The 24,975-nt window shown below is 43.3% G+C and overlaps 1 protein-coding gene across 5 annotated transcripts in view; it reads left to right on the forward strand.

Annotated features, from left to right (window-relative positions):
- Positions 1-24,975, forward strand: part of TRIM44 (tripartite motif containing 44) — a 101,036-nt gene that overhangs the window by 24,078 nt on the left and 51,983 nt on the right. For all 5 annotated transcript variants that reach the window (XR_005225460.2, XM_007055241.4, XM_043548312.1 and 2 more), the window contains 2 exons: positions 16,668-16,907; positions 21,502-21,521. Coding sequence is in view for 4 of the 5 variants with exons in the window: in XM_007055241.4 (XP_007055303.2) it covers positions 16,668-16,907; positions 21,502-21,521 (260 nt within the window). In the remaining variant the exon portion in view is untranslated. The remainder of the gene's footprint in view (positions 1-16,667; positions 16,908-21,501; positions 21,522-24,975) is intronic.

Here is a 24,975-nt window from a genome sequence, read left to right on the forward strand (position 1 = left end):
TAGCAAGTAGTTTTCAGTAACGGTCTCTGCCAAATGGTGATTCATTTGCCTGAACACCTGATTATGACGCAAATTCCATTTTTGACGAGCAGAGCAGAGCTGTCAGACTCTTTTTCCCTATAGGAAACTACATTTCATGTTTCTAGTGCCAGATGATATGTGACGTTTAATTTAAGACCCTTGCTATCTACTTATAAAACTTTACTGTAATAATAGTGACAAAGCAGCTGAGTGTTACATTTGACAGTCGTCTTCCCTTTGCCTAGTTCATTCGCCTGTTCAGTTTGGGCTGAGATGCCTTGCTTGCATTAAAAAAGAGGCTTAACCCTACATTTTTACGAATTAAGGATATCTGACTTGTAGATAACGATCTGACAGTTTTCAGAGTAGCAGCCATGTTAGTCTGTATCCGCAAAAAGAAAAGGAGTACTAGTGGCACTTTAGAGACTAACCAATTTATTTGAGCATAAGCTTTCGTGAGCTACAGCTCACTTCATCGGATGCATTCAGAATCTCATTTAATCTCTGGGATCATTCACTGGCTCACTTGTTATATGCCGGGCAAATGTATACAATGCAAAAGGAAAAAGGGGTAGGGGATAATGGCATCATAGGGAAGGGTCCTGTAGTTAGTTCATACAATTGCTAATTTCCCACTGGAGTAACGCAGATTTCATTGATCCGTAATTGAAATCCCCACAGAGGAAAGGGCACTAATAATATTGACAACCCTGTTACCATGAACAGGAAAAGCTGGGTTTGGTTTTTTTTTTTTTTGTTTTTTTTTTAAGTTTATTGATGGTATTGGCATTGGTGTGACCCTGTCAGATTCTGCAGGTTAAACTGGGTCATGCCAGTTCACTCTCTGAATGGGAGACCTCCCAGGAAGCAAGGTTAATGATTCACTGAGTGGAGTGTTTCCTCCTTGGTCAGTGCAGAACTCATGCCCCAGTGTGGCACTGGTGCGTGTTTTCCCTCAAGTGAGATATAAAACAAGCGTTGACCACCAGTGGTCATGAATTTGGTAAGGGCAGAGGTGGTGATAATCGTGGTGTTCTGGCTAAATTCCAGTTGGTATAAATCACTTTTTGCCTATCAAAATTACTACCCCCTCCCCTTCCCCCAATGCTGCTATTGGATAGCGTGTTCCCAAAGTATGGTCCTCTTATCAGTCTTTGATAGTGGGAGTTGTATAAGTACCTTACCATTTGAGCACCTCACAATCTGTAATGTATATATTTATCCTCATAACACCTCTCTGTGGTAGAGAAGAACTACTATCCCATTATATGGATGGGGAAAACTGAGGCACAGAGAACAAAGCAACTTGCCCAAGGTGTCTCAGCATGTCTGTGGCAGAGCAGGGCATTGAACTCTAGTCTTCTAGTCACCGACTTCTATGGGAACAGAATTGGAACCTTAATTTGATGGAAGTTGCAACATAAATGTAAATTATTTATTGTTGGGGTAACTTTGGACTCCAAGCATGGGGTGCGGCAAACTGTAAGGCTGCAAGTGGATTGATCACTTGTAACTGGCATTTGGTAGCTAGTCCATCCCCCTCTTCAAACAACTAGAGAAATGAGGTAGTGTCATCATACATTCAGCAGTCAGATGTGGGAGTTGCTGGGTGAATGGCAGACTTGCATGTAACTGTGGGGTCCCTGGCTACTAGTTCTGTTATTGGAAAGCATTCTTCCACCATTTGTAAGTTCACCCTCAGTGCTGCAAAAAAAGCCTTAGAACGTGTACTGTCCAAATGAATTGTCCCAGTGCCGGGAAAAGTGGAGAGCAATGGACAACCAAGCAATCTCCACCGTCTGATTGGTTGGGACTGAGGCAGCTTCTACTGTGAAGTGCACATAGCAAGCCCAGCTTTTGGCAGAGGTGCAAACAATGAGGCCTGCTCTGTTTTTCTCTGAGCCCTCATCAAGCTGCTGCAGCGATTTACTGAGATGTCTCTTGCAACGAATGTTTAATCCTGATTTTTACTAGGAAAGGAAAATGTAATAACGAGAGTCCATAAGGTAGCAATCTCCCCACAGATGCCCTTGCTGTATGTGCATCCTGCATGTTGCCACAGGTGAGACTCCAGCCTGGCCATTAAGTATGTAGATTGCTCCTTTACTAGGTGAACTAATAGGGGCTGTGCTAAGGTTGTGTCGTAACTGTCTTTGGCTTGGTCTATACTAGACATTTTTTTCCCCCGCCTTAAAAATTTCTCACTATTGCGCTACCACGAGTGCTGTACCACTTGTGTTAGCTGGGGCGCGAGGGTGGGTGGGGGAGAAGGGTGTGAATGATGGTTCCGATCAAGAAGTTACATTTGCAGTCTTGCACCAGAACTAGAAAGCGCTTGGGTGGGGAAACCAAGGGGCTGACGTTTCAACTGTTTTTCACTTTCAAATAAGTGGACTCGTTTGGGTGGGGAATGAATCCTCTTTTGTCTCTGTAAATCGAATGAAATATGTTCTACATCAGTTTTAAATATAGTGCCTGCCTGAACAAAGAGCCTCCACAAACCTTTCGTGTCACTTTCAACCACCCACTTCCTATGTGATTACTCCTAGAGCGGAATTGTTTCTCTAGGTTTTAAGAGGAGTGGGTAGGAGAATTGCAGAAATCCAATAACATTAGACAGCCATGATTCTTGGAGTGGATTGGGGCTATGTCTGTAGTGCTTTGTGCTGCCTATTCCTAAGATGGTTAAAGTATTATTTAGAGACCCTTTATACACACACACAGAAAGGGAGGACAAATCCACTGAAGCAATGTGATTCTTCTAATGTGTTGCTGTATTCTTTCCTCATGGAAACTTATTGCCTCATAACATTCTAAACAAATGGCTATATTCTAGAAACAATAAAATGTTGGCTGAATGTCCATTACTAATCAGCTCTTTCTTAGGTTTTGTTAAATCAGGGCAGTTGCTGTACATTTACACTGGCAAACTGACCTCACACGCCTGATGACTAGCCATCAAAAGGCAAATGCACAGTGTACTAATGAGCTGCTAAGCTATTGTCAGAGCCATCATTTTTAATGGAACTAAACTGCACTGTAAACAGATGAAGTAGGATGTCTGTGAAAGACTGTTCCCGAAATTGCTTGAATTGGTTTCTAGTCATGAGTGGAGATTCCAGTTTTAATTGGAGGGTAGATTGACTGCGGTTTGCTTTTTTGGAGTGTCTGGTTCAGAAACTGAATGTCTGTCCAGTAGGAGCTGTCGCCTAAACTAGCAGATGAAATAATGGTGTAAATGACTACTCGAGATGAAAGACAGTGAAGAATAAAGCTCTGTGTGTCTGGAGTCATGGATCCAACTCCCTGTTCTACAACAGACTTGGTTTGACTTTGGGCAAGGCATAGGCTACATCTATGCTACACACATCTGGTGGCGGCATGTAGTGTACATGTATATGCCATAGTGAAAAGCAGGCTGTGTCCACACTTTGTGTGTAGCTACACATGTCAGTGAAGGGTTCTGGCAGAGGTGAGGCAGTGGAGAAAGGCTTCAGCGGGGGGAGCTGCCAGAGTCTTTCCCTACTGCTGGAGTCTTTTCCAGCTGCAAGAAAGACTCGGGCAATGGGGAGGCAGCAGGGACACTACACTGCTAAAAAGCAGTGTAGATGGGAAGGCATGGTTTGGGTTACTAGTAGGTTTGCCCGCCCTCCAGGATTGTCCTGGAGTCTCCAGGAATTAAAGATTAATCTGTAATTAAAGATTATGTACTGTGATAAAATCTCCAGGAATTTATCCAACCAAAGTTGGGAACCCTAGCTACTAGAGAGTTGTGTAGATAGGGCCCTTCATTTTCAGTTTTTATTTATTTAATTTTTCCCAGGAATTTATCAGTGTTTATTACCACCACCACAACAGGTGAAAATCGGTGCAAAAACCTGTTAATTTTTCTGGGTAAATATCGGGGTTTATTTTGGTGGCTGGAAAGACAGGAGAAATAAGTATTCTGTAGATTGATGAACGGAATTCAAAGCATTTAAGTGGTTGGCTGCAGAACTAAAACAGAACTCAAAACACAATGCCACCTCTGAGTTTGAGAAAACAATACATCTCTAATCCCCAAATAAAACTTTTTTCATTTGAATAAACAGTTGTAGACTTAGAACTATTAACCTATAAATATTTACATTTAATAATTGGGCCACACCATTTGCAGCACATACACTCACTTCATCCTTTTGTCCTGTTTGTTTTTTTAAAACTTGAATACTTCCTTGTGTTCTGAAATGTATTCTGATACAGGTTTCCATTTTCTTCCCATTTAATGTGTCAAATCTTTAAACCATTATCTGCTAACAGCTTGAAATGTGTATGTGGTGGTTGTGAGATTCATCAATATGTTCAGATGCGTACGCACTTCAGAGCTTGCATGCGTGCCTGTTTCTTTATTGCATGTATCTTCTAGACTAATATATAGCCTTACTTCAACAGACCGCTTTGCATATACACCCAACTTAATGTATTATCGTAATACATATATCTCATGCAACGTATTGTATTGTCCTAATAAAACAAGTTTGTTTTTTTATATATTTAAATGATACAAAAGTAGGGTGAAAATCAGAAAAAACTGGATAATATTTTTTGTAAAAACCTGGGAATTTTTCAGTAAAAATAGGTTTAAACTGAAAGCAAAGGGGCTTACATATAGGGTTGCCAATTTTGTAATATAAAAAAACTGCACACTCCTCCCTTGCCCCGCCCCTTCCTCCGAGTTCCCACCCCCCGTTTGCTCCTCTTTCACTCTACCCCCCATCGCTCGCTGCTCTTCCCCCTGCAGAGCCGGGGCTGGGAGCTGCAGCTGCCTGATGCAGGTAGGAGGTGGCTCCAGCTGAGTGGGGCTGGCGTGGGTAATGACTAGGTGCCTCCCCCTACCTGCTGTAAATGGACTTTGGGTGTCTAGTCAGTAGATCTGACTGGACACCGACAGGTCCCCCTTCCGACCAGTCTTTCTGGTCGAAAACAGGACACCTGGCCACCCTAGGACCTTGCAAAACTCACATACGTACATACCCATACCCTTTGGGCCTGTTCAACTAAGCTGTATGGCCCAGGTCTCATGGTCTACACAACAATTCTGTGCTGGGGGGCTATGCATGTACATATTCTCTACACTGCCAAAAAAAGCATGCAGTATAGAAATACCCTTCGGCTCTGTACCTCAGTTTCCCCAGGCTTATCCCTATTGCAGTGCTGGCGTAGTATGGCTATTGTACTAGTCCTCCCGGCAGTCTTGTGATTGCTCTTGCAACTGCTCTGTTCAAGGTCTTCTGTAATCCTGATTTATTATATTGCAGGTTCTGTAACTTTTTATGTATGAGTTTTTTCTGTGTTTATAAAGTGCAATGTATGCAGTCTTAGAGCATTTCTTGTTTAGATACATAATGTATTACAGTACATACATTAGAGGGTTGCACACTTCATTACTTCTGAGCTCATTGTATTTCTCCTCCCCCCTCCCCCCCCCCAAGCTTCTTGTTTGCTACTCCAATGCTGGGGCTCTATGCATCCCCTCCCCGATTATTTCTTTTCTTTCTGTCTGATAAATCATTCATTGTGTCAGTATTTATAACTGGTTTGATATATAGTTGCAGCTCTGCAACCAGTTGCAGAGCTGGTTGAAGAAGCTGTTGAGTTTGCTGACCAGATGCCAAGGGTTCTGTGTGCCCCCCATTTTTCCATTCTGATTTTCTGATTTTCACCAAATAAACAGGGTTCTTGATGCTTAGAGCATTCCCTGAAATTTTGTAGTTTGGTGGGAGGCAGTGCTCATAAGTTACCATGTTACAAAGAGACGCCATCAAATTCAGTGTAAGGCCTTTTTTTCTCCCCTCCCTCCCCCCACTTCTCAATGTAGTTTGTTTTGGCCAAGTAATGTTGGACTCACAGGACACAACTCCTCTCTCCTGTTGCCAGCTGAGGTACTATCTCGGGGGTTGGGAAATGGGTTTCTGGGTCTACTCTAGGGAGTACTTGTGATGAGCGTGACACAGCTCTCTTTCTTCCTGATTCCTGCCCCAGGTGGTACCTCCAGGGAGGGGTATGGGGCCATGTGCTGGGTTTGATGGATGGAGGCAGGGGATCAGGAGCCATCCAGGCTCTCTTTGCCCTCTTGCCCATTCCAGCAGCTCTCAGGCATTCTCACTGTGCAGTGTACTACTGCTTTGGTGGCAGGGTGGGCATGGCTCATTAGAATGTGTGTGTTCAATTATTACTTGAGCATTCTCTCCCCATATTCCTGAGGAATACAAGCAAGAGAAGGGATATGACGATTGTTAGCAGTTAATATATCTGGAAAACCCACTGTCCTTTCAAAGGACAAAGAAAAGGCACTTCTCGAGCCAGAGAGTTTTCCTGTAGCTGCGTTTCAAAGGCCTGCTGCAAACATGGAGGTGTTGGAGTGTCTCTCACAAGTTGCAAGAATCTTTTATTTTGGGAAGTGTTAGGCAAGCTAAATATAGGAGTTGCTGTCAGCTCCCCCTACACCTTTTATGCACTGCTAATCTGCATTAATTTTACAAAATACCCACTGTTTCATACAATGGAATGGCAACTTACAGAGTTTATATTTTGAAAATTCAAAACTCCAAGCATGGATTGCTGCTCTGACTAACCCCTATGTCAGAGAGCTGTGCTGGGAACTGTAGGGTACGTACTCTCAACTGACTGGTAATACAGTGATGTGAGTGCTGTGTGGGAACACACTGAACTTGTTTTACACAAAGCATGATGATTAGTGTGGCTACCTGGGACTGTTGAACGTTACAGTGGTTCAGCTGAGCCATTGTGTGTCCAGTGTACGCGAGGATCTGTCAGGTTATGGCCACTTCTCTTTAATGTAGTGGATACATTGGAGAAACTAAAAAAAGGAATGTTCTATTTACAATCAAATTACAAACCTCCTAACTAGGCAAAGTTACCCCCCCTTGCTGCCTTTCTCATTCCCATCTCCAATGTACGGACAGATGATGCTTTAACAAGAGCTAGCTGACCAGCAGATGTCCAGTGGGAACCCCTGCCATGTAGTCTGGGGGAGCAGTGGAACCTGGGTGGGCCCTGTGCTGCCAGTTTCCATCTTTGGTTCTGCCCTAATATATAGAGAGAACCTGGTTTAGAAATTATCTGGGAGTTGCAGATTTATTTGAGACATGGTGCTTGTTAGGTGTTTTTGTTTCATTTTTTGAAAAAATGCTGTTCAGGGAGTGTTTTTTGACATGCAGATCCAGCCCTCTAATTTAAACTCAATGTCAACAAAATCCATCATTTCTATGGCAAATCAGAGCCCTGGAAGGCAGCAGGATAAATCTATCAAGAACAAATGAAGACATTTTCACTTCATGCTTATGAAGTTCAAACCCCTAGTGTGCTGGTGCTACTGTGCCTGCTCTCTGTGCTGGCTGGGACAGGGCAGATTCTCAGAGAAGTGCTTTTTTTTCTTTTCTTTTTCTTTTTCTTTTCCCCAAGAACAGCGACCATTCAAATGAGTATCTGAGGTAGAAGTACTCTTGCCTTGATTTTTATTATTAGATCTGTAGTTTCAATTCTACTTTCATTTCAGCCCTTTCCTCATAAGATAGGGCACAGAATGGCTTTCTTTATACCTGGCAGGTAGTCTGGCTAATAGGATGAATGCTTCAGAAGCAAGTGAGCCATTTCAGCTTTCTATTTGTGCTGCTTTCTGCCCTTGACCCTTGCAAGTTTTTGCTGGAGAATGCCCTGTGCGTGTTTTCAAGGGGTACTTCCAGCACAGGTTTCCATCATTATCTAATAGTGTCGATTTAAAGGGGGAAATGTATCCTGTCTTGCTACTTGCTGATAACAGCCCTGCCAGCAGATCTGGGACTACCTGTCCGAGGCTCAAAGAATGATACCTACAAAGCTGTTGTGTTTTGTGTGTGTTATTAATTCTATTTTTTTTTCCTTCTCGTTTTTAACTGATATAGGTGGGGCTGGTAGCACTGCTTACTATAAAGGTTGCCTGGGACTTTCTATTATAAGACCGTTTTCAGTTGGTTATAACTATAGCCAACTTTAACTGCAAAAAGAACAGAAGTACTTGTGGCACCTTAGAGACTAACAAATTTATTTGAGCATAAGCTTTCGTGGGCCCAAACAAATTTGTTAGCCTCTAAGGTGCCACAAGTACTCCTGTTCTTTTTGCAGATACTGACTAACACGGGTGCTACTCTGAAACCCAACTTTAACTGGTCACACTGAATTTTTCCATGCCAAGTGTCCATCTGAGACTGGGTTTGTTTGAAACTTTTTAGCCAAAACAGTTCGGCCATTTTTGAGAATGAAGTTAAGGGGGAAAAGATGTTTTGCAACATTTTTTAGAAAAATAAAATGTTGGTAACCTTTTCTTGAGAAGCTCTAGCATACTGTTACTTTGGTGCAGAGACTTGAAATTTGACAGGGTGGTATCCTCTGTGTCAGGATGTGCCTTTTGCTTGTTGCTCCAGGATGGAATAAGACTAGGGACTGGACCTGAGAGCAGGGAACCTGTTTTTCCTGTGCTCTCAATGACCTTCACCTCTTCCCCCTGTAACTCCTTTCTCTCCCCCCCCCCTCCCCCACGCCCATATAGTATGGAGGAAGAAACTGCCTGATTTGAGTACAGAGGGGACAAGAGCTGGACTGGGGCCAGGAGAGGAAGAGTAGATTGGGACAAGGAGGCTGGTGGGACTGGATTGGAGGGAATGACTGGGAGTTATGCTTGGGAAACAGAGACTGGGAACTGCGGAGGGTAGGGAGTGGGACTTGCTGACTGGGACAGGGGAAGAGAGGCAGTGGGTGTGAGCAAGCAAGGGAAATGGGTGTGGGAGACTGGGACTGGGAACCAGTGTGGAAAGAATGGACTTAGAAGGGGAGTGGTGACAGATATGGTGGAGTTGGGGTGTGGGGGTAGAATTGGGACTAGCTAGGGCAATAGATCATACAAGGAGCTGGGGATGTGGTAGGAGGAGGGAGAAGGAGATTCTCTGAGGAGCAGAGGAAGGAAAACTAGGATTGGGAGCCAATGGAAGGGGCTGGGAATGCAGGGAGAGAATGATTGGAGGGTGGGTGAGGACAGGAGGGTAGAGGCAGATCAGAGAAGGAGCTAGGATGGGGAGACTAGGACTGGCTGTGCTAGAAGACTGTGATGGGGATGAGAAGCCTTAGGAGTATAGACTGGGACACGGTAGGCAAGGAAAATAAGACTGGAGTGAGGAAGTGACAGGACTGGGACAGGAACAGGCTGTAGAGGATGGGGCCGAAGAGGTCCAAGCTTGGGGGAGGATGCTCCGAGGGGTTTGTGTACACTATAGTGCACACCCCACCTGATCCTGGAAAGAAACCAAGATTCCTGAGTCTCACCATTCCTCCTGCAGTCAGCATATATATGTGAAACCTCATCCTTCTCTAATCCGTAGTGGTCCTTATAGAGGATGACAACCTACTATTGCTATAATTTACTCCGTTTGCTCATGTGGAAGTGGTCTGTGCAGTGGATCTAAAGGTTCCAACTCTTCTAATGACCCACATGGCTGTCAGTATGATTCCACGTTATGGAATTTCTGTTTTTTTCAGTTTGTTTAAAAAAAAACACTGAGGAAATTAAACACACAAAACTAGATTAAAAGAGCATTAAGCTTGCAAAGTCAAGCATTTGATATTTAGGAAATGCCAGAATTAAGGTTGCTTGGTGCAACCTTAGTTCAGCCCCCTTGTGTGTATAGGCATTAGGATATAGTTTTTAATTACATGATCACAAACTATATTTTCCAGAGGCCCAGCTTCATTCAGTGCACATGATGGGAGTGATGAGGATTGTGTCGTAAATGAGGCTGTTGTCTGTAGTACCCCCTGCTTTGTTTGTTGCAGAAGTTGGTAGATGTATGGTGAATGAGGCAGGGGATTGCAGGAATAAAAAGGAGAGTCTCTTGATTTAGGCAGTTGAATGCTGTCCTAGAGAACTGGATTCTGTTCCTGTCATGAAACTTTGGGGCAGACTGTTAAGAACCAGGGCACAAATCCCAGATTGGCGGTGAGTTCTATGCTTAGATTTCACCAACCAGTTATCAATTATGAATGCCTTAAGCACTATAACAGCTTAAACATGGTGTCATAGACAGTCCTCTTGATTGCTCCAATCTATCTTGTCACCTAGGCAAGTCTACTTTTGTGATAGATGGTCACTTACACCATGAATCACAGCAGTATTCAGGTTACTTCCAGTCCCAAAGGACCAGTCACTTCTCCCAGGTCAGTTGCACTGTAGATCTCACACAAAATCCAATCCTATAATAAACTATATGGATTTATCAATAGGAAAAGGAAATGTTATTTACAAGGTTACAGCAGGTAAACATATATACAAATGAGTTACACTCTTAAATTTTCAAAAGGTGAAAGAAACTTCTACAATGAACATCCTCTGTTGTCTTAAAGGGCTAACCCAGGCTAAGCAGCTGGTGATTCCTTACTTTTTCCTAGAAATCTTTTTCCCCATTGTCCAAGTAGCAATGAGATGCAGTTCCTCCTTATTAGAGGCTTTTATTCTGTTTCTTCCTTCTGTTTTGAGCGGCAAACTCAGCTGATGGGAGGAATTAACTTGCAAGAATTCTCTTCATGGGGGCAGAGCCAGGAAAAGAGAAAACAAAAGAAAAGTCTTTTGTCATCTTTAATGTTCCACTTCAGTCCATCTGGTGTCCAGGGGCATTCCTTGTCAGGCAGGTCATAACACTTTCTGTTGGAGACCAGCATTTCACTCTAGTTAATGTCTCTCTCCTTTCTGGTGATTTACACAGTTACAAAGGCTTAAAATGCCAATATTCAAATATTACCTTACCATATGGGATACAGATCTTATCAGTGAGATTAATGCATGCAGCAACTCACGAGCGTTCAATAAAGTCTAAACACATTCTTATCATTCTAAATCCTGTTTTAACAATGCGAACGCAGAGATGAGCCAGACTAGTTCAGCCATGTATTTGTCAGTATTCAACTGAGGCATGGGGACCTTGGGATGAGCTGCCATCTGGTTTGCTAGTTTCACAATCCCTGCCTCTGCCACAGAATTCTTATCTGATATTGGGCAAGTCACTTAAACTAGATTTTTTTACAAGTGGCCACTAATTGTGTGTGCCTCAGTTTCTGGGTGCCTGACTTGAGACCCTGGTGTATAATTTGCAGGAGTCTTGAGCACTCAGCTGCAAGTGAAGTCAGTGGGAGCTGTGCTTTGAATATATGAAATGCTATATGAGGCAATGTACTCTGAAAAAACCAGGTCCTAGTTGTCTCAGATTGGGCATCCCTAAGTAGTAGATTATCCTGACCTAAGTGCTCTGTGCCTGTTTCCCCTTCTGTGAGATAATACTGCCTCATCTCACAGGGGTGTTGCCCATGAAGAAATTAATAATTCTGTCTTTTGGAGCAGGGTTTGAATAGTGTGCAGTAAAGTGTGTCAGCTTTGCAAAACATGTGCGTCACCAAATCCGTGTTTTTCAGCCAAAAAAAGTTTCAGCCAAAAAACTTCACCCAGGTCTAGATTTATAGGTTGTCCTCGTCCTGCACTCAAGGGCTGTGCTGCTGCAGGCACTCAGACGTTGGAAGTACATTTTTGGGGGGAGGGGGTTGTGAAGCAGTGTAGATTTCAAAGATGCCCTGCACCTAACCCCCCATTTAATAAAAAGAAAAGGAGTACTTGTGGCACCTTAGAGACTAACCAATTTATTTGAGCATAAGCTTTCGTGAGCTACAGCTCACTTCATCGGATGCATACTGTGGAAAGTGTAGAAGATCTTTTTATACACACAAAGCATGAAAAAATACCTCCCCCCACCCCACTCTCCTGCTGCTCCCCCCACATCGCCAAGGGGGGGGTTAAACTTGGTGTGCTGGCCAAATTCTAACAATAGGAATTTAATTCTCCCTAACTAAATTCTGTCTTCAGTTTCACTTGCGCACAGTGCTCTTGTTCTGTAGTGGTAAAACAGGAGCTGCTGAGTTTGACTCCAGAAGTGACTGCATTTTGGTAAAGGATTACTCTAATCCACCACAAGTTTTTAGATTCATCTACGTTTGGAAAGTGCTTTGAGATGAAGGATGCTCTATAAACAAAGTGATGTTATTTAGTCTAATTATTTTTCAGAAAACTACTGGATTTGAAAAGGTTGTATTCTCTCTTCCCCTCGCTCCCCTGTTTCATCTTAACCTGAGGTAATACTGCAATTCAAAGGTTCATCTGTTCTTTTGCACTTCCAAACTGCCCATGTGTCTTAGGTGCCGATTTAAACTGTCTTTCGTTTAGAGACTAACCAGTTTATTTGAGCATGAGCTTTCGTGAGCTACAGCTCACTTCATCGGATGCTATGCATCCGATGAAGTGAGCTGTAGCTCACGAAAGCTCGTGCTCAAATAAACTGGTTAGTCTCTAAGGTGCCACAAGTACTCCTTTTCTTTTTACGAATACAGACTAACACGGCTGTTACTCTGAAACCTGTCTTTCGTTTGCACCTCATTTCCCTAAAATCTTGGAGGGACTCTGCTATGGAGTGATGTCTTCCTTTCCAGAACACATCATAGTACAACTCCTAGGCTAGATCTGTCAGTCTGAACAGGGGTGATCTGATCTTACACATTCTGCTTGGCCCCGGTATATTTAGGAAAGGAGAACGTAAGATCAGAGTTTTTCTTAAGGTCTGACTGTATTCTCGCTGATGCACAAGGCACAGATAAAGACCATCTCTGTTCTGAGGAGCTACTGAATGTTCCTCTGAGGGAAGGTCGTGCCCCCTTTGGCTATGAATTTCTTTATTGAATTCAAGTCTGTGTGAGACAAATAAGGACGCTGGTTGCATTACCACAATGCACTCCTTGTGGGGCAACCTGAGAAGGTAACTCAGACTTCAGCTAGTGAGAGAGTGGCTGCCTGCGTAATGACCAGGATTTCACATGGAGCATGTTGTAACGTGTCCATGCTTTCAGTTGGTCTCCATGGGTAAATCATGGCGTTGGAAAAGAAAACCTTTTGTAGTTTTAATCCTGGATCTTGGAGATCATCTCCCACTCAGCTTGCCTGTGCTAGAAAAGAAGTGGATGCCTAATTCTCTGCTGGTGGGCACAGTGGTGAGGGCTGGAGTGTAGAAATGCTGCTCTTGCTACGGCATCATCTAACTGTAGGCTATCCACTATTGCAAACAACAGTGTTGCAATATGGATGCTGAACTAATGGGTCCAGTTTTGCCAGTGCAGAAGCAGCCTATTCAGGCTCCAACTTGGCATTTAAGATCAGCTGGCACAGTTGAGCTCACAGCCTCCTGGTTTGTAAGTCTGAGGTCTGAGGGAAGGCTGGTCCCAGAGGAGGGCCATTCACTCTGGAGCTCACTGCTCCTCTTACTGCACTTGAATCTGAGACTATTTTCCCACAGGGTATGTTGCAAGGTGTATGCGAGGAAAGATGGTCTTGTGGTTAAGGCATTGGACTGAGGTTCCAGAAATCTCGGTTCCGTTCCTTTTTCTGTGAAAGACTTTTTTTAGTGCAACTTTGGGTAAAGTCATTTAAGTCCAGATTTTTGAAGTTCTCAGCACCCACAGCTGGGGCCAGATCTTCAAAACTGCTCAACATCCAGAAGCTCCCCTACATTTGTGGTTAAACTTTCAGATCAACTTAGCACCCAAAATCCTGAGCTCTCCAAAATAGATGGATTTTAGTGCCTAAATGGGAAATGAGCTTTTAATCACTCTGTGCCTCAGTTTCCCCTCTCTAAAATGAGGAGAATGCTTCCTTTGTCTTGCCTATTTAGATTGTAAGATTTTGGGGGCAGGGATTGTCTGTTTTACTAAGAGTTTGTACCATGGCTAGTACAGTGAGGTCCCAACCTCCCAATACAAATGAATTTGTTCTATCTTTATTATTTTATTACTGTCATCTCGGGAAAAGCTTTTTGGTCTGCGGAAAAAGTGTTTTGAGAGTTTCCCTTTGAGGTGGGAGAATAGGGAGTCCTTTTGGCATTGATTTGGTGACAGATGTAGATGACCTTAGCGTTTTGTACATGCACCTAAAGGCTGAAATGGACAATCTTCATTATTGCTCTTTTTCCAATTTATTAAAAAAGAATAAGGAAAAAATTTCCATTAAAGCAAAAAGCATATGGAAAAACTGCCATAGTCTGAAGGCTCTGGCAAGCCTTCCTATTTAGGAAGTGTGAATTTATGCATTAAGTTACAGGCCCCTGTTTAGAGGAAACTGAATATTCGTCAGGATTAACAGAACCTTTACATGAGGAGTGTGAAAATGGGTTGTCAGCATAACGAACGTGTTCCTGTTCTCAGTTTTGCGACTCATGCAGTCATCTTGATGTGTCTTTTTAAAAAATATTTATTATTATTAATTTACATGGTGCCAGTTATGTGCCAAGGGCCTTTAGACACACAACCTGATTCCAAACTCGCTTACACCGTTGAAACTTCGTTGATGTAAGTGGAGTTACTCCCAATTACATAGTGGTCAGATCATGTTCTGAAGTATACTTTCGCTCAAGGGTGTGGCTAGGGCCTTTTGAGTCAATGTAGGGGGAGGCTTAGACTGCTGCTGCCAGGGCTGTATCTGTTCTGTGGATAAAAAGAAGACTTGAGCCTCCAGGGCTGTCAGTCAGGGACCTTTCTTCAAAGCTAACTATCTATATAAACACTAGTCTTGCAAAATTCTGTCCTTCCAGGGTGAGCAAATGACTTAAAAAAAATTAGTAAGTAAAATCATTAGTCTATTCGTCAATAATCATCATGGCAAAGAACGACAAGTAAATATAATGCCAGGATTGTATATTTGCAGGACTTTCTTTACCAGGCTGAAAATAGTAGAGAGAGAAAATTACTTGAAGTTCATAAAGAGAAGGATGCTGTGGCAATGAATGATCTAATTCCAATTTCTTTACTTAATTGGTGTGGCCCTTCTTTGATATCCATATCCTAGAGGAACTACAGGGAAAACTATGTGCAGTGTTCATCCCGTACCACTTGCGCAACTAAGGGCTTATCTGCACATCCAACACTGCAGTGGCGCAGCTGCACCACTATAGCGCTTAGGCCATGTCTACACTAGAGAGCTTACTTTGGCACAGCTGTACTGATGCAGCTGCATCGTTGTAAGATCTTTCTTGTAGCTGCTCTGTGCTGATGAGAGAGAGTTCTCCTGTAGACATTAATCCACCCCCAGTGAGCGGTGGTAGCTACGTTGGCAGGAGAAGCTTTCCCACCAACGTAGCGCTGTGCACGCTACTGCTTATGCCGGCATAACTTATGTCGCTCGGGGAGGTAGGATATTCATATCCCTAAGTGACATAAGTTTTGCCGACATGAGTGGTAGTGTAGACATAGCCTTAGTGAAGAGACTACCTATGCCGACAGGAGAGCTTCTCCCCGAGAGGCAGTAGCTATGACAGCGGGAAAAGCTCTCCCATCGACCTAGCACTGCCTAGACTAGGGGTTAGGTCAATGTAACTGCATCACTCAGGAATATGGACTTTCCACACCCCTGAGCAACATAGTTATACCAACGTAAGTCTGTAGAACAGACCAAGCCTAAGGGCTGGTCTACACTATGGGTGGAGAAGGGGGAATCAATCTAAGTTAAGCAACTTCAGCTATGTGAATAACGTAGCTGAAGTCGACATACTTAGATCTACTCTACCGCAGTGTCTTCACGAGATGCTCTCCTGTTGATTCCCCTTATGCTTCTCGTTGAGATGGAGTACAGGAGTCGATGCTAGAGCGATCAGCGGTCAATTTATTGTTTCTATACTAGACACGATAAATCGACCCCCGCTGGATCGATTGCTGCCCGTAGTGTAGACAAGCCCTCAGACAAAGTGCTGTGAAGTGTACTGTCGTGGCCAGGTAGTTTTTGTTGTTAACTGTTGGGTCCTTCACCTTGCTGCAGTAGAAAACCTTTGTTTACCTCGAGTCTGTTTTTTATGCCAATTTTGAGACCTTCCAAGTTAAAATAATTTTACTTTAATGAAATTACTTTAACTGCTTTATCCTAATCTTTGGTAAATGAGATAATGTCCCACTTGCTATCCGGTAATTGATCTTGTCAGGTTTATTAAGTATGTTTAGCTTTGGTTCACCACACCTCTGAATCCATCAGTCATTTAGCCTACAGGGATTAATCTAGGACTCTGCTGCACAGAATCTCCTGTTTAAATATAGAACCAGACCTCTACACTTCCAGCCTAGTGGCATGAAATGTAGACTTGGGAGCAGCCTGGGACTTAGGGGTTTCGAAGGCTCTACAGAAATGCGAGGGAGAGTTATGCTGCTGCTGGAGTGGTAACAAAAACAGCCTTGCTGTCATCCTTTCTATGTGGGGAATGAACTCCATTTACAGATGGAGATCAGCGATTCACTTGAAGGAGGAAAACGATGACTTCTAGTTTGAAGGAATGGGCCTCTTCTGGAAATATTTTGTAATAGGCTTTTGTTTTGGGGGCAAACAGGTGCAGCAATGGAGAAGAGGTTCTCAGATGCCTGGGGAGCAGGGATCAGTTCAATGCTTTGCCTGCTTCCAAACAGTCACCGAAGGGGTGATAGCTCAGACGCTTGCACTATAAAGCTGTTCTCTGACAAGCAACGTTCTCTCCCGTGTGTGTGACCTGCAGGTGACTCGGAGTGAGATGAAACTGTGTGTTCAGCAGGAGTTTGACACTGTACGGCGGCTGGTCTGTGAGGAGGAACGGAAAGCTCTCCACCTAGTGGACCTCCAGGAAGCGGTGGCCACTGCTCATGTGACAGAGGTGCTGGCGGAAATCAACGTCCACATGGCAAAGCTGATGACTGAGATGGCAGAGATCAGAAGGCAGCTGAACACCTTCAATGAGTTAGCCCTGCTCAAGCCTGAGGTAAAAACTAAGAGCAGATTAAATGATTATGGCAGGAGGCAACACAACATTGTGATGGATGCAGGAAAGCAGTCTCCCCTGTTGCATATGTCAACATTAAAGATGCCCACAAATGCCACTAAATGTCTGAGGTGATAAGCCAAGATGCAAGTAATAGTGCAGGATGAGTTGTGCGGTCATATTGGATACTCACATTCTTTAAGTGGTTAAAGGGGCACAAAGCCAAATGCCTGTAACCACTTAATAGTGGATTTCTAGTGTACTGCAGTTGTAATTTTTGAAGTGTGCTATTGCTTCATAAAACATCCAGAGAATGCTTTAATATTCTTGTAACATGGCTAACAAGTGGTGAGCTTCAGGGTTACAATAGCCAGCCAGCCTGCCCTCACCCTCACCGCTCCACTCGGGAAACCCATTTTTGGCATAGCAGGACTATTGTAGATATAATAGTGCATGTGCGTTCCTGGGAAAATGAAACACCTAGGTCCGTGGTATTCCATCCTTGGTTCTTAAACTATATGTAGATCTCAAGGGTCAGGGGCTGAACAGCACTCTTCTCTCCCTACCTGAGTTCTGAGTTTGGGATAAGATAAGCAAAATTCATCTATAGCCAAACTCCTTGAGGGTGCACACCTGAACTAAAAAAATCTCATGTAACTGGCATTTCTGTGTCTAGTCGTCCTTTGAATCCTGAAGTGCAAAGATGGGGACGGGGGCAGGGCAGGGGGGATTATGGTTGTGGTAGGGAAAGGGGAAGCCTAGTCAAACACTTCAAATGTGCACAGCTTCAATTCTAAAAGCCTGCAGTGGGTTTTTTGTTTGCTTTTGTTTTTCCCCAAACCAATTTGCCTCTCCTTTGTCTATCACTTTACCCATCAATTTATGCTTCCTCTGTCTTCAGCACTGTAAAAGCTTCATAAAACACTAGCTTTTCGGAGTGTTCATTACATGGTGAATGAAATTCCTGTAACTGTTTAGACCATATAATGATATGGTAACTTTATATATGCCTGCTAAGGGAAGCCAATTCTTCACATGTGGTAGTTGTGTACATCAATGTGGAATTGTTATTTTTGTTACAGTACCGACCAAAGGCCCCAACCAAGATCAGAACCTCTTTGTGCTAGGACTGTACGCTTAGTAAGAGAGAGTCCCTGCCCCAAAGAGTTTATTATCTTTATTGAACGCCTTTATAAGGCCCGCATATGGGAATACAGGTTTGCAGTTTAATCCTTTCTATGAGGGAAAGATGTATGGTTTTATTTCACATAAGATTTCTTTTAACCATCTTCATAGACAGTGGTTGAAATTCAGCCCTGGTGAAACTGTAGCCACTTTCCTGGAGTTACAGCAGGGATGAATTAAGAAACTCAGGTTGGAAAGAATTCCAGCAGGTCAAGAACTAAAACTTGAGCATCATAAGAAGTTCTAGGAACAAATTCTGCTCAATATCTTTTGATGCAATTGCACCTGTAATGTAAAAGGAACTGAAGACACTCTGATAGTGGAGTTGAATCAACAGTCTTTCACTGTTGGTACCACTAGAGCCGGGATCAGCAACCGTTGGCCAGTGGGAGCTGCGATCGGCCAAACCGGCAGACGCTGCAGGTAAACAAACCGGCCCAGCCCACCAGCAGATTTCCCTGATGGACCGTGTGCCAAAGGTTGCCAATCTCTGCACTAGATTCTGTGTTCAATTGCTATTTTGTAGCTGCTTTCACATTATTCAGTGAATTGCAGCTGAACTGCCTAAAGCAGTGGTATCATGAAGAGATTGTTTCTCTAGCAGTGAGAGAAGAGTGTTGCTAAATCGTGACACTCGCCATTTTGACACTGGTACCTAGAGGTTGTGCACTTAAAGTGAAGGTCTTAAAATCAGAATTTTGTATGAGTCTAACTGTTAAGGTGTCCTGGTGCTTCCTCTTAACCAAGCTTTGAAGAACCTCCACCTAGCACAATGGGGTCCTGGTACATAACTGGAGCGTTACTGCAATATAAATAACAATTGCTTTGCTACCAGTCCCTGGTTCAAGATCACTGTCTTGAGTTTGAGTCACCACTGGCTTGAATCTTGTGCATTCCAACTGTAAAGGGTCCAATTCTGTTACACTAAGGCCCCTTTACGCTGCTCTTACAACATAACAAGACTCCTAAATACTCCTGGGGTTTAGGGGGAGCTCCCAGCCTGCAACAGCAGGCAGACTCAGCTGGGAAATTGAACTGGGAAATGTGTCTGCAGCACATTCTTCTCTGGCTATTCTCTCCTTTCTGGGAGCCAGGGGAAACAGAGTGTAGATTAGAAAGGGTAGAGTAACCCTGAGGCTACTGTAGTTTTTCTGAGGGCCAGACATAGAGATCTGCCAAGCCCAGAACACAGGGAACTCAAAGAAAGCTTGAAGCCACCTTTGCCCCAAGCACAGTGATTGCGATGTAAGAGTGCTACTGATCTGCTTTGGTAATCTTATACCCGCTTTGCGTTCCCTTGTATAATTGTATATGACTACATCAAGTGCAAGACAGTGATTGAATCAAGCCTAAAAAGCCAAATTCTGTTCTTGGTTACAATCATGCAACCCTGGTGGAGTCAGCAGCCTTGCACAGCCTCACCGAGGGCAGAATTTAGCCCCCTACTTCAGAAACAATGGAGCAAATCAATCCATTTTAAGAATCCTTTAACTTCAGTGCAGTTACACCTGAGGTTGAGTTGTCCCACTGTGTGCCAGAAACTGACATTTGGATTCACTGGTGGAACAGCATGACTTCTGGTAGGGTTGTGAATTAATTTGTGTCTGGAGTCTCCGTACTTAGCTGTAGAATTCAAAGTGAACAGTCCACTCCTCGTTATTCTTTGTAAATAAATATGGTTTTGTAGAATTTTCAAAACTCCAGTGGAAAGTTGGTGTGGGGGAGGATGGGGTGTTTTCTCTAAATGAATAAGCCTAGTCCGTGGAGCTTGCAACCCAAACACTTGCAGCCTAGTGTTGGTACCTGAAAACCTAAAAGTGAAATTGTTTAGAAACCTGATTGTGATTTACACTGAAGTAGATCTAATTCTGCTCTCCAGATTTAACTATAAAAGAGAAGTGAAGGTCCAAGCTGAGAGAAATGAAAGGAACTAGAGAAATAGCATTGAAAAGTAAATCAAACTTGTGGGAATTCTCTTAATCTAAGGTTAGATTAATAACCTAGGAAAAAGAACATGCTTTGTAAAAGTCTGACTGTGCTTTTAGCCTGACTGTGGCCCTTGAACTTTTCTCTCTGTGGTTGGAAGGCTGATTGGTACATGTCAATCTTGGGTGCAGAAAGAACAAACCAAAGTCTGCTTCAGCAAGTGGGCAGTTGGTTACTGACCTCAGATTCACAGGTGAAAGATACTGGGGTGAGCAACCAAATTTGGCCATGATTCTTTGCTGCAGTGGACGGTTGATGTGGAAATGTTTCTGATGGGATGCAGAATAGTGACTTGACTTGGGGGAGATGACAGTCCACACAATTGCCACTTGTGCGTGTGTCCTTAGCTTTGCTTACAGATAATTTTCTCCTTTATAATTATCTAAGGTAATGTCAAGTTTTTGTCCATCAGGTGTCAGCTGTTCTATAAGGCAAATGATTTAAGCATTTAAAGATGTATTGAGGTATGCTGTAGATACGTTGAGTTGCCTAGTTATGAAAATCATGAAATTGCATGACTCTGCTGGTTCATATAATATTTCCTATCAGACTGTCCAAGCAATCAGAAATCAGCTGATTTCTTGCTTGCTTAGCATAGCTCTTTTCTTTTGCTTTTGCTTTTCTCCCGGGGAAGGCAGTGGAATGGGAGTGTTGTTTGTATATCCCCATTGTGGAAATACTGCAATTTGCATAGAATTTGTGACGGATGTGATTGCAATGCTCGTGCTGTATTAACATCTCATTTAAATAGTTTTACTGCTCTTGTACTGAATGAATAGCTTTAATGAAGAGTGACTGATTCTGTCTCACACCAGTTTTACATCTGTGTACTTTCATTGACTTCAGTGGAGCTATTTCTTCTTTACCAGTGTATGTGAACTGAAAATCAAGCCCAGCATGTTTTGCTTTATATGCAGTTACTATTTAAACTCCCCTGTGTATATAGAAATGTAGACTATCGGATGCCAGGTAATATTAGGCCCTTGTGCATTTACACACCATCTGCTTCCACACATGCTGGATATCTGATCAACCTGTCTGTGTAGCACTGGTAACAGGATGATGTTACCACAAAGGGATTGCATTAAGCCAGATTCTCCTTTGGTGCAGGTGGGAGGAAAATGGGGCCTAAAGGATGTGAAAATATTTCAACTGTATTGGAAATTGATGTGATTGCATACTGCTGGGGGATATTGGGCTATGTAGACCTTATAATAAACAATGACCTGTCCCTCTTGATCGCTGGTCAAGCCAAGCCTGATTTTTAAATGTGATCATGATGACCTCAGCTGTTGGAGTATAAACACTTTCCTGCCTTTAAAGACAGCCAGCCCTGAATGTGCCTATGCAATAGTAAATAGATTACTAAAATGTTTGAAAAGTGATAAACCCAACACTGCTTCTGTTTTTGTTTTTCCTGCAGAGCAACGATGAGGAACCCAGGTAAGAGTACTTCATTTCTCTGCTCGTCTATAATGTCTGAAATTCCATTTGAAAAGCTGTATGTCTTTAGATTAAAGATTGTGAGAAGCAGCATAGTCCAATGGACTGATCGTGGGACTGAAATCCAGGAACACTAGAGGTGTAGTCCTAGTTGTGCCTCTGACTCCTTCCACAGTCTTAAGCAAGACACTTCCGTCAGAATATTCAAACTTAGCTGCCTGACTTCAGGAACCTAACACTAGTTAAGCCCTCTAAATACATGGCCTGATATTCAGGGATCCTTAACACCGCCAGCTCCCATTAGCTTCAGGTATACCTGGATTTGGCCTAGTATTTTGTTTTGGAACCAGTTTTAATATAATATAATTTTTGTTTCTCTAGCAATCTAGGCAGGGCAAAAATTTATTCAAGCTCAGTGACTATAAAAGAAGCTGTTGTTCCCGGCCTTACCCAATCCATTGCAATGTAAAGCTACCTACCTATAAAGCAGTTTTAAAGAATATGAATCTCTGCACCACCAGGCTCTGGGAGGGAGTTTGGGTGCTGGGTGCAGGCTCTGGGCTGGGGCAGGAGGTGGGGTTGCAGGCTCTGGGAGGGGTTCGGGGATGCAGTGCTTACCTGGGGCTCCAAGGCAGGGCAGGCCGGGGGGCTTCCGCGCGCAGCTGCCCCCAGGCACCGCCCCCGCAGCTTCCCATTGGCCACAGGGGTGCTCAGGGCAGGGGCAGCACGCAGAGGCACAGCCCCACCCCGCCCCGGTGTCGCAGGGAGGGGCCAGCAGACATGTGGAACAAGCAGGCAGACACCACTCAGCTCCCCTGTGCTGCTGGTGGTGGGCAGGGCCCTGGGCCATTGTAAATTGCCTGTGGGGGAGCGCCCGGGAGCAGCAGGCAGGGCGAAGGGAGAGACCCAGCCCCAAAATTGCTGGAGCCCCCAGGCCACGTTATGGAAGTTCTCGGCCGCAGCTGGCCCATGGGACAGGAGTTTGAGACCCCCGATGTAAACTGAAGGGACCCAATCTCCTTTTTAATCTTTTATGCTACAAAAGTGAACAAGTACAATGAGAATCAGTGGATGCTGACCCCTGTGGTTACTGTTACATTATGTAACTCTTATTCAATCCTAAATTAAATGTTATCCTTTTTAAAATGAGAAAATGCATGCATGCTGAAATGTTAAATCCAAGAATTAGAAAGAAGGGGGAACGTGAATTGTTGTTAAATATAGGGGCTGGTTCATTATCATGTCTTCAACAGTGGCCAGAGAAAGGTACAAGAAACTCTCCAGAAAGCAATTATGGAATAACCAACTCATTGCCCTAACAAGGAAAGTTTCTTCCCACCCCCCATTAGTTAGAAGTGGTTTTATGTCCCAAAGCATGAGGGTTTATAACCTTTCCAAAATTTAGTTATTTCTTTAATGCTTACTATCATAACTCTAAAAAGAAAAGGAGTACTTGTGGCAGCTTAGCGACTAACCAGTTTATTTGAGCATAAGCTTTCGTGAGCTACAGCTCACTTCATCAGATGCATTCAGTGGAAAATACAGTGAGGAGATTTATATACACACAGAACATGAAACAATGGGTGTTATCATACACACTGTAAGGAGAGTGATCACTTAAGATGAGCTAAAACCAGCAGGAGAGCGGGGTGGGGGGGGAGAGAAAACCTTTTGTAGTGATAATCAAGGTGGGCTATTTCCAGCAGTTAATGAGAATGTGTGGGGTTGGGGTGGGGGAAATAAACATGGGGAAATAGTTTTACTTTGTATAATGACCCATCCACTTCCAGTCTCTATTCAAGCCTAAGTTAATTGTATCCAGTTTGCAAATTAATTCCAATTCAGCAGTCTCTCGTTGGAGTCTGTGATATATGCCATCATGTGCCAGCAATGCCCCTCTGCCATGTACATTGGTCAAACTGGACAGTCTCTACGTAAAAGAATAAATGGACACAAATCAGATGTCAGAAATCAGATTACATATTATAATTATGTCAAGAATTATAACATTCAAAAACCAGTCGGAGAACACTTCAATCTCTCTGGTCACTCGATTACAGACCTAAAAGTCTCAATATTACAACAAAAAGACTTCAGAAACAGACTCCAATGAGAGACTGCTGAATTGGAATTAATTTGCAAACTGGATACAATTAATTTAGGCTTGAATAGAGACTGGGAGTTCATTGACGCTCAGGAAAGTGTTACATGTATTCTAATAGTCTTCAAAAGACTTGTAGCATCCTACATATGTAGGATCCTAAATGAACAACTGAATCTGTGGATGGGCTGAATTGGGGAGTATGGTAAGAATGAACAGTTTAAGGTAATGGGATGACAGAGGTAAAGCAGTTCTTCATGTTCTGTTAGTGTGGGACTTTTGATCTGGCTGCAGATGGTTTAGTGTCATTTCAAAATTGCAGCCGGTAGGTAACAAATGGTGTTAAGTCGTTAGAACCCAGTGATACATTGCTGCCTCCATGAAGATGCCCTGGTGTACTCATTGGTATTGATTAGTTTGTTTATGTTGAGCTTCTGTCTGTCTGGGTCTATTGTAACTAACACTTCGGTGCCAATTTTGCTGTTCTTATTCATTCATTTATGATATGCTCTTCACCATCACTGAAAGTCAACTGCATCTTGTTGACAAAGGTGCTGATAACAATTTTGGAATGCAGCTTAATGTAAGAGAGAGATCAGGAGAGGCAACAACACTTCTGTAAATGGGGGAGTATAGTTAAAAATAACACTATGAATTGCTATTCCAATTCTTGCACCAGCTTGGATTGCCTGGAGCCCAGGACAAGTAATATTCTGCCTGTTGTTATTAGACCATTCCATGCAGTGTTTGCATTCTCTCTCAATAGTGTTAATAACCCAAAAAACTGTGGATGCATTGTGGTACACTGAAAATGTGGAAAAAGTGTAGAATTGACTTTAATATCAGAATAACACAGGGGTTACTGTGCTGACTATCGTTTGGTTAATAAAAATCTCAATTCTTTCAACATATCTGAAGCTGCTGTAGAGTCGAGGGACTCTGAAGTAGATTTTAGGTCAAATGTGCCATGGAGTAAATGAGACCTTGTGCATAGACTGAGGCAGCTGGCCATGAGTCTGTCTACTCCAACAGAGGGAGAAGCAACATCAAAGGCCACCGAGACCACTGAAACAGAGCTGGTCCCTGCTGCTCTGGCAGGACTTTGCTGATATCACACCCCAGCGAAAAACTTGGCAAGCCACCCTACCATTCACATCCCTCTGCTGAGGTGGGCAGGGGTTGAGTTCTCTCTCCTTTTGGGATGGACCCCAGCCCATGGGAAGACAGGTTTCATGGCCAGCTGCCTCAGCCTGTACAGAAGTTCTCACCTACTCAATGGCACATCAGACCTAAAATCTGCTTCAAGGTTGCTGGACTCTGCAGCAGCTTCAGATATGTTAAAAGAAACCATTA

The sequence above is a fragment of the Chelonia mydas genome, chromosome 6, assembly GCF_015237465.2.
Source record: "Chelonia mydas isolate rCheMyd1 chromosome 6, rCheMyd1.pri.v2, whole genome shotgun sequence".
Lineage (NCBI taxonomy): Eukaryota > Metazoa > Chordata > Testudines > Cheloniidae > Chelonia > Chelonia mydas.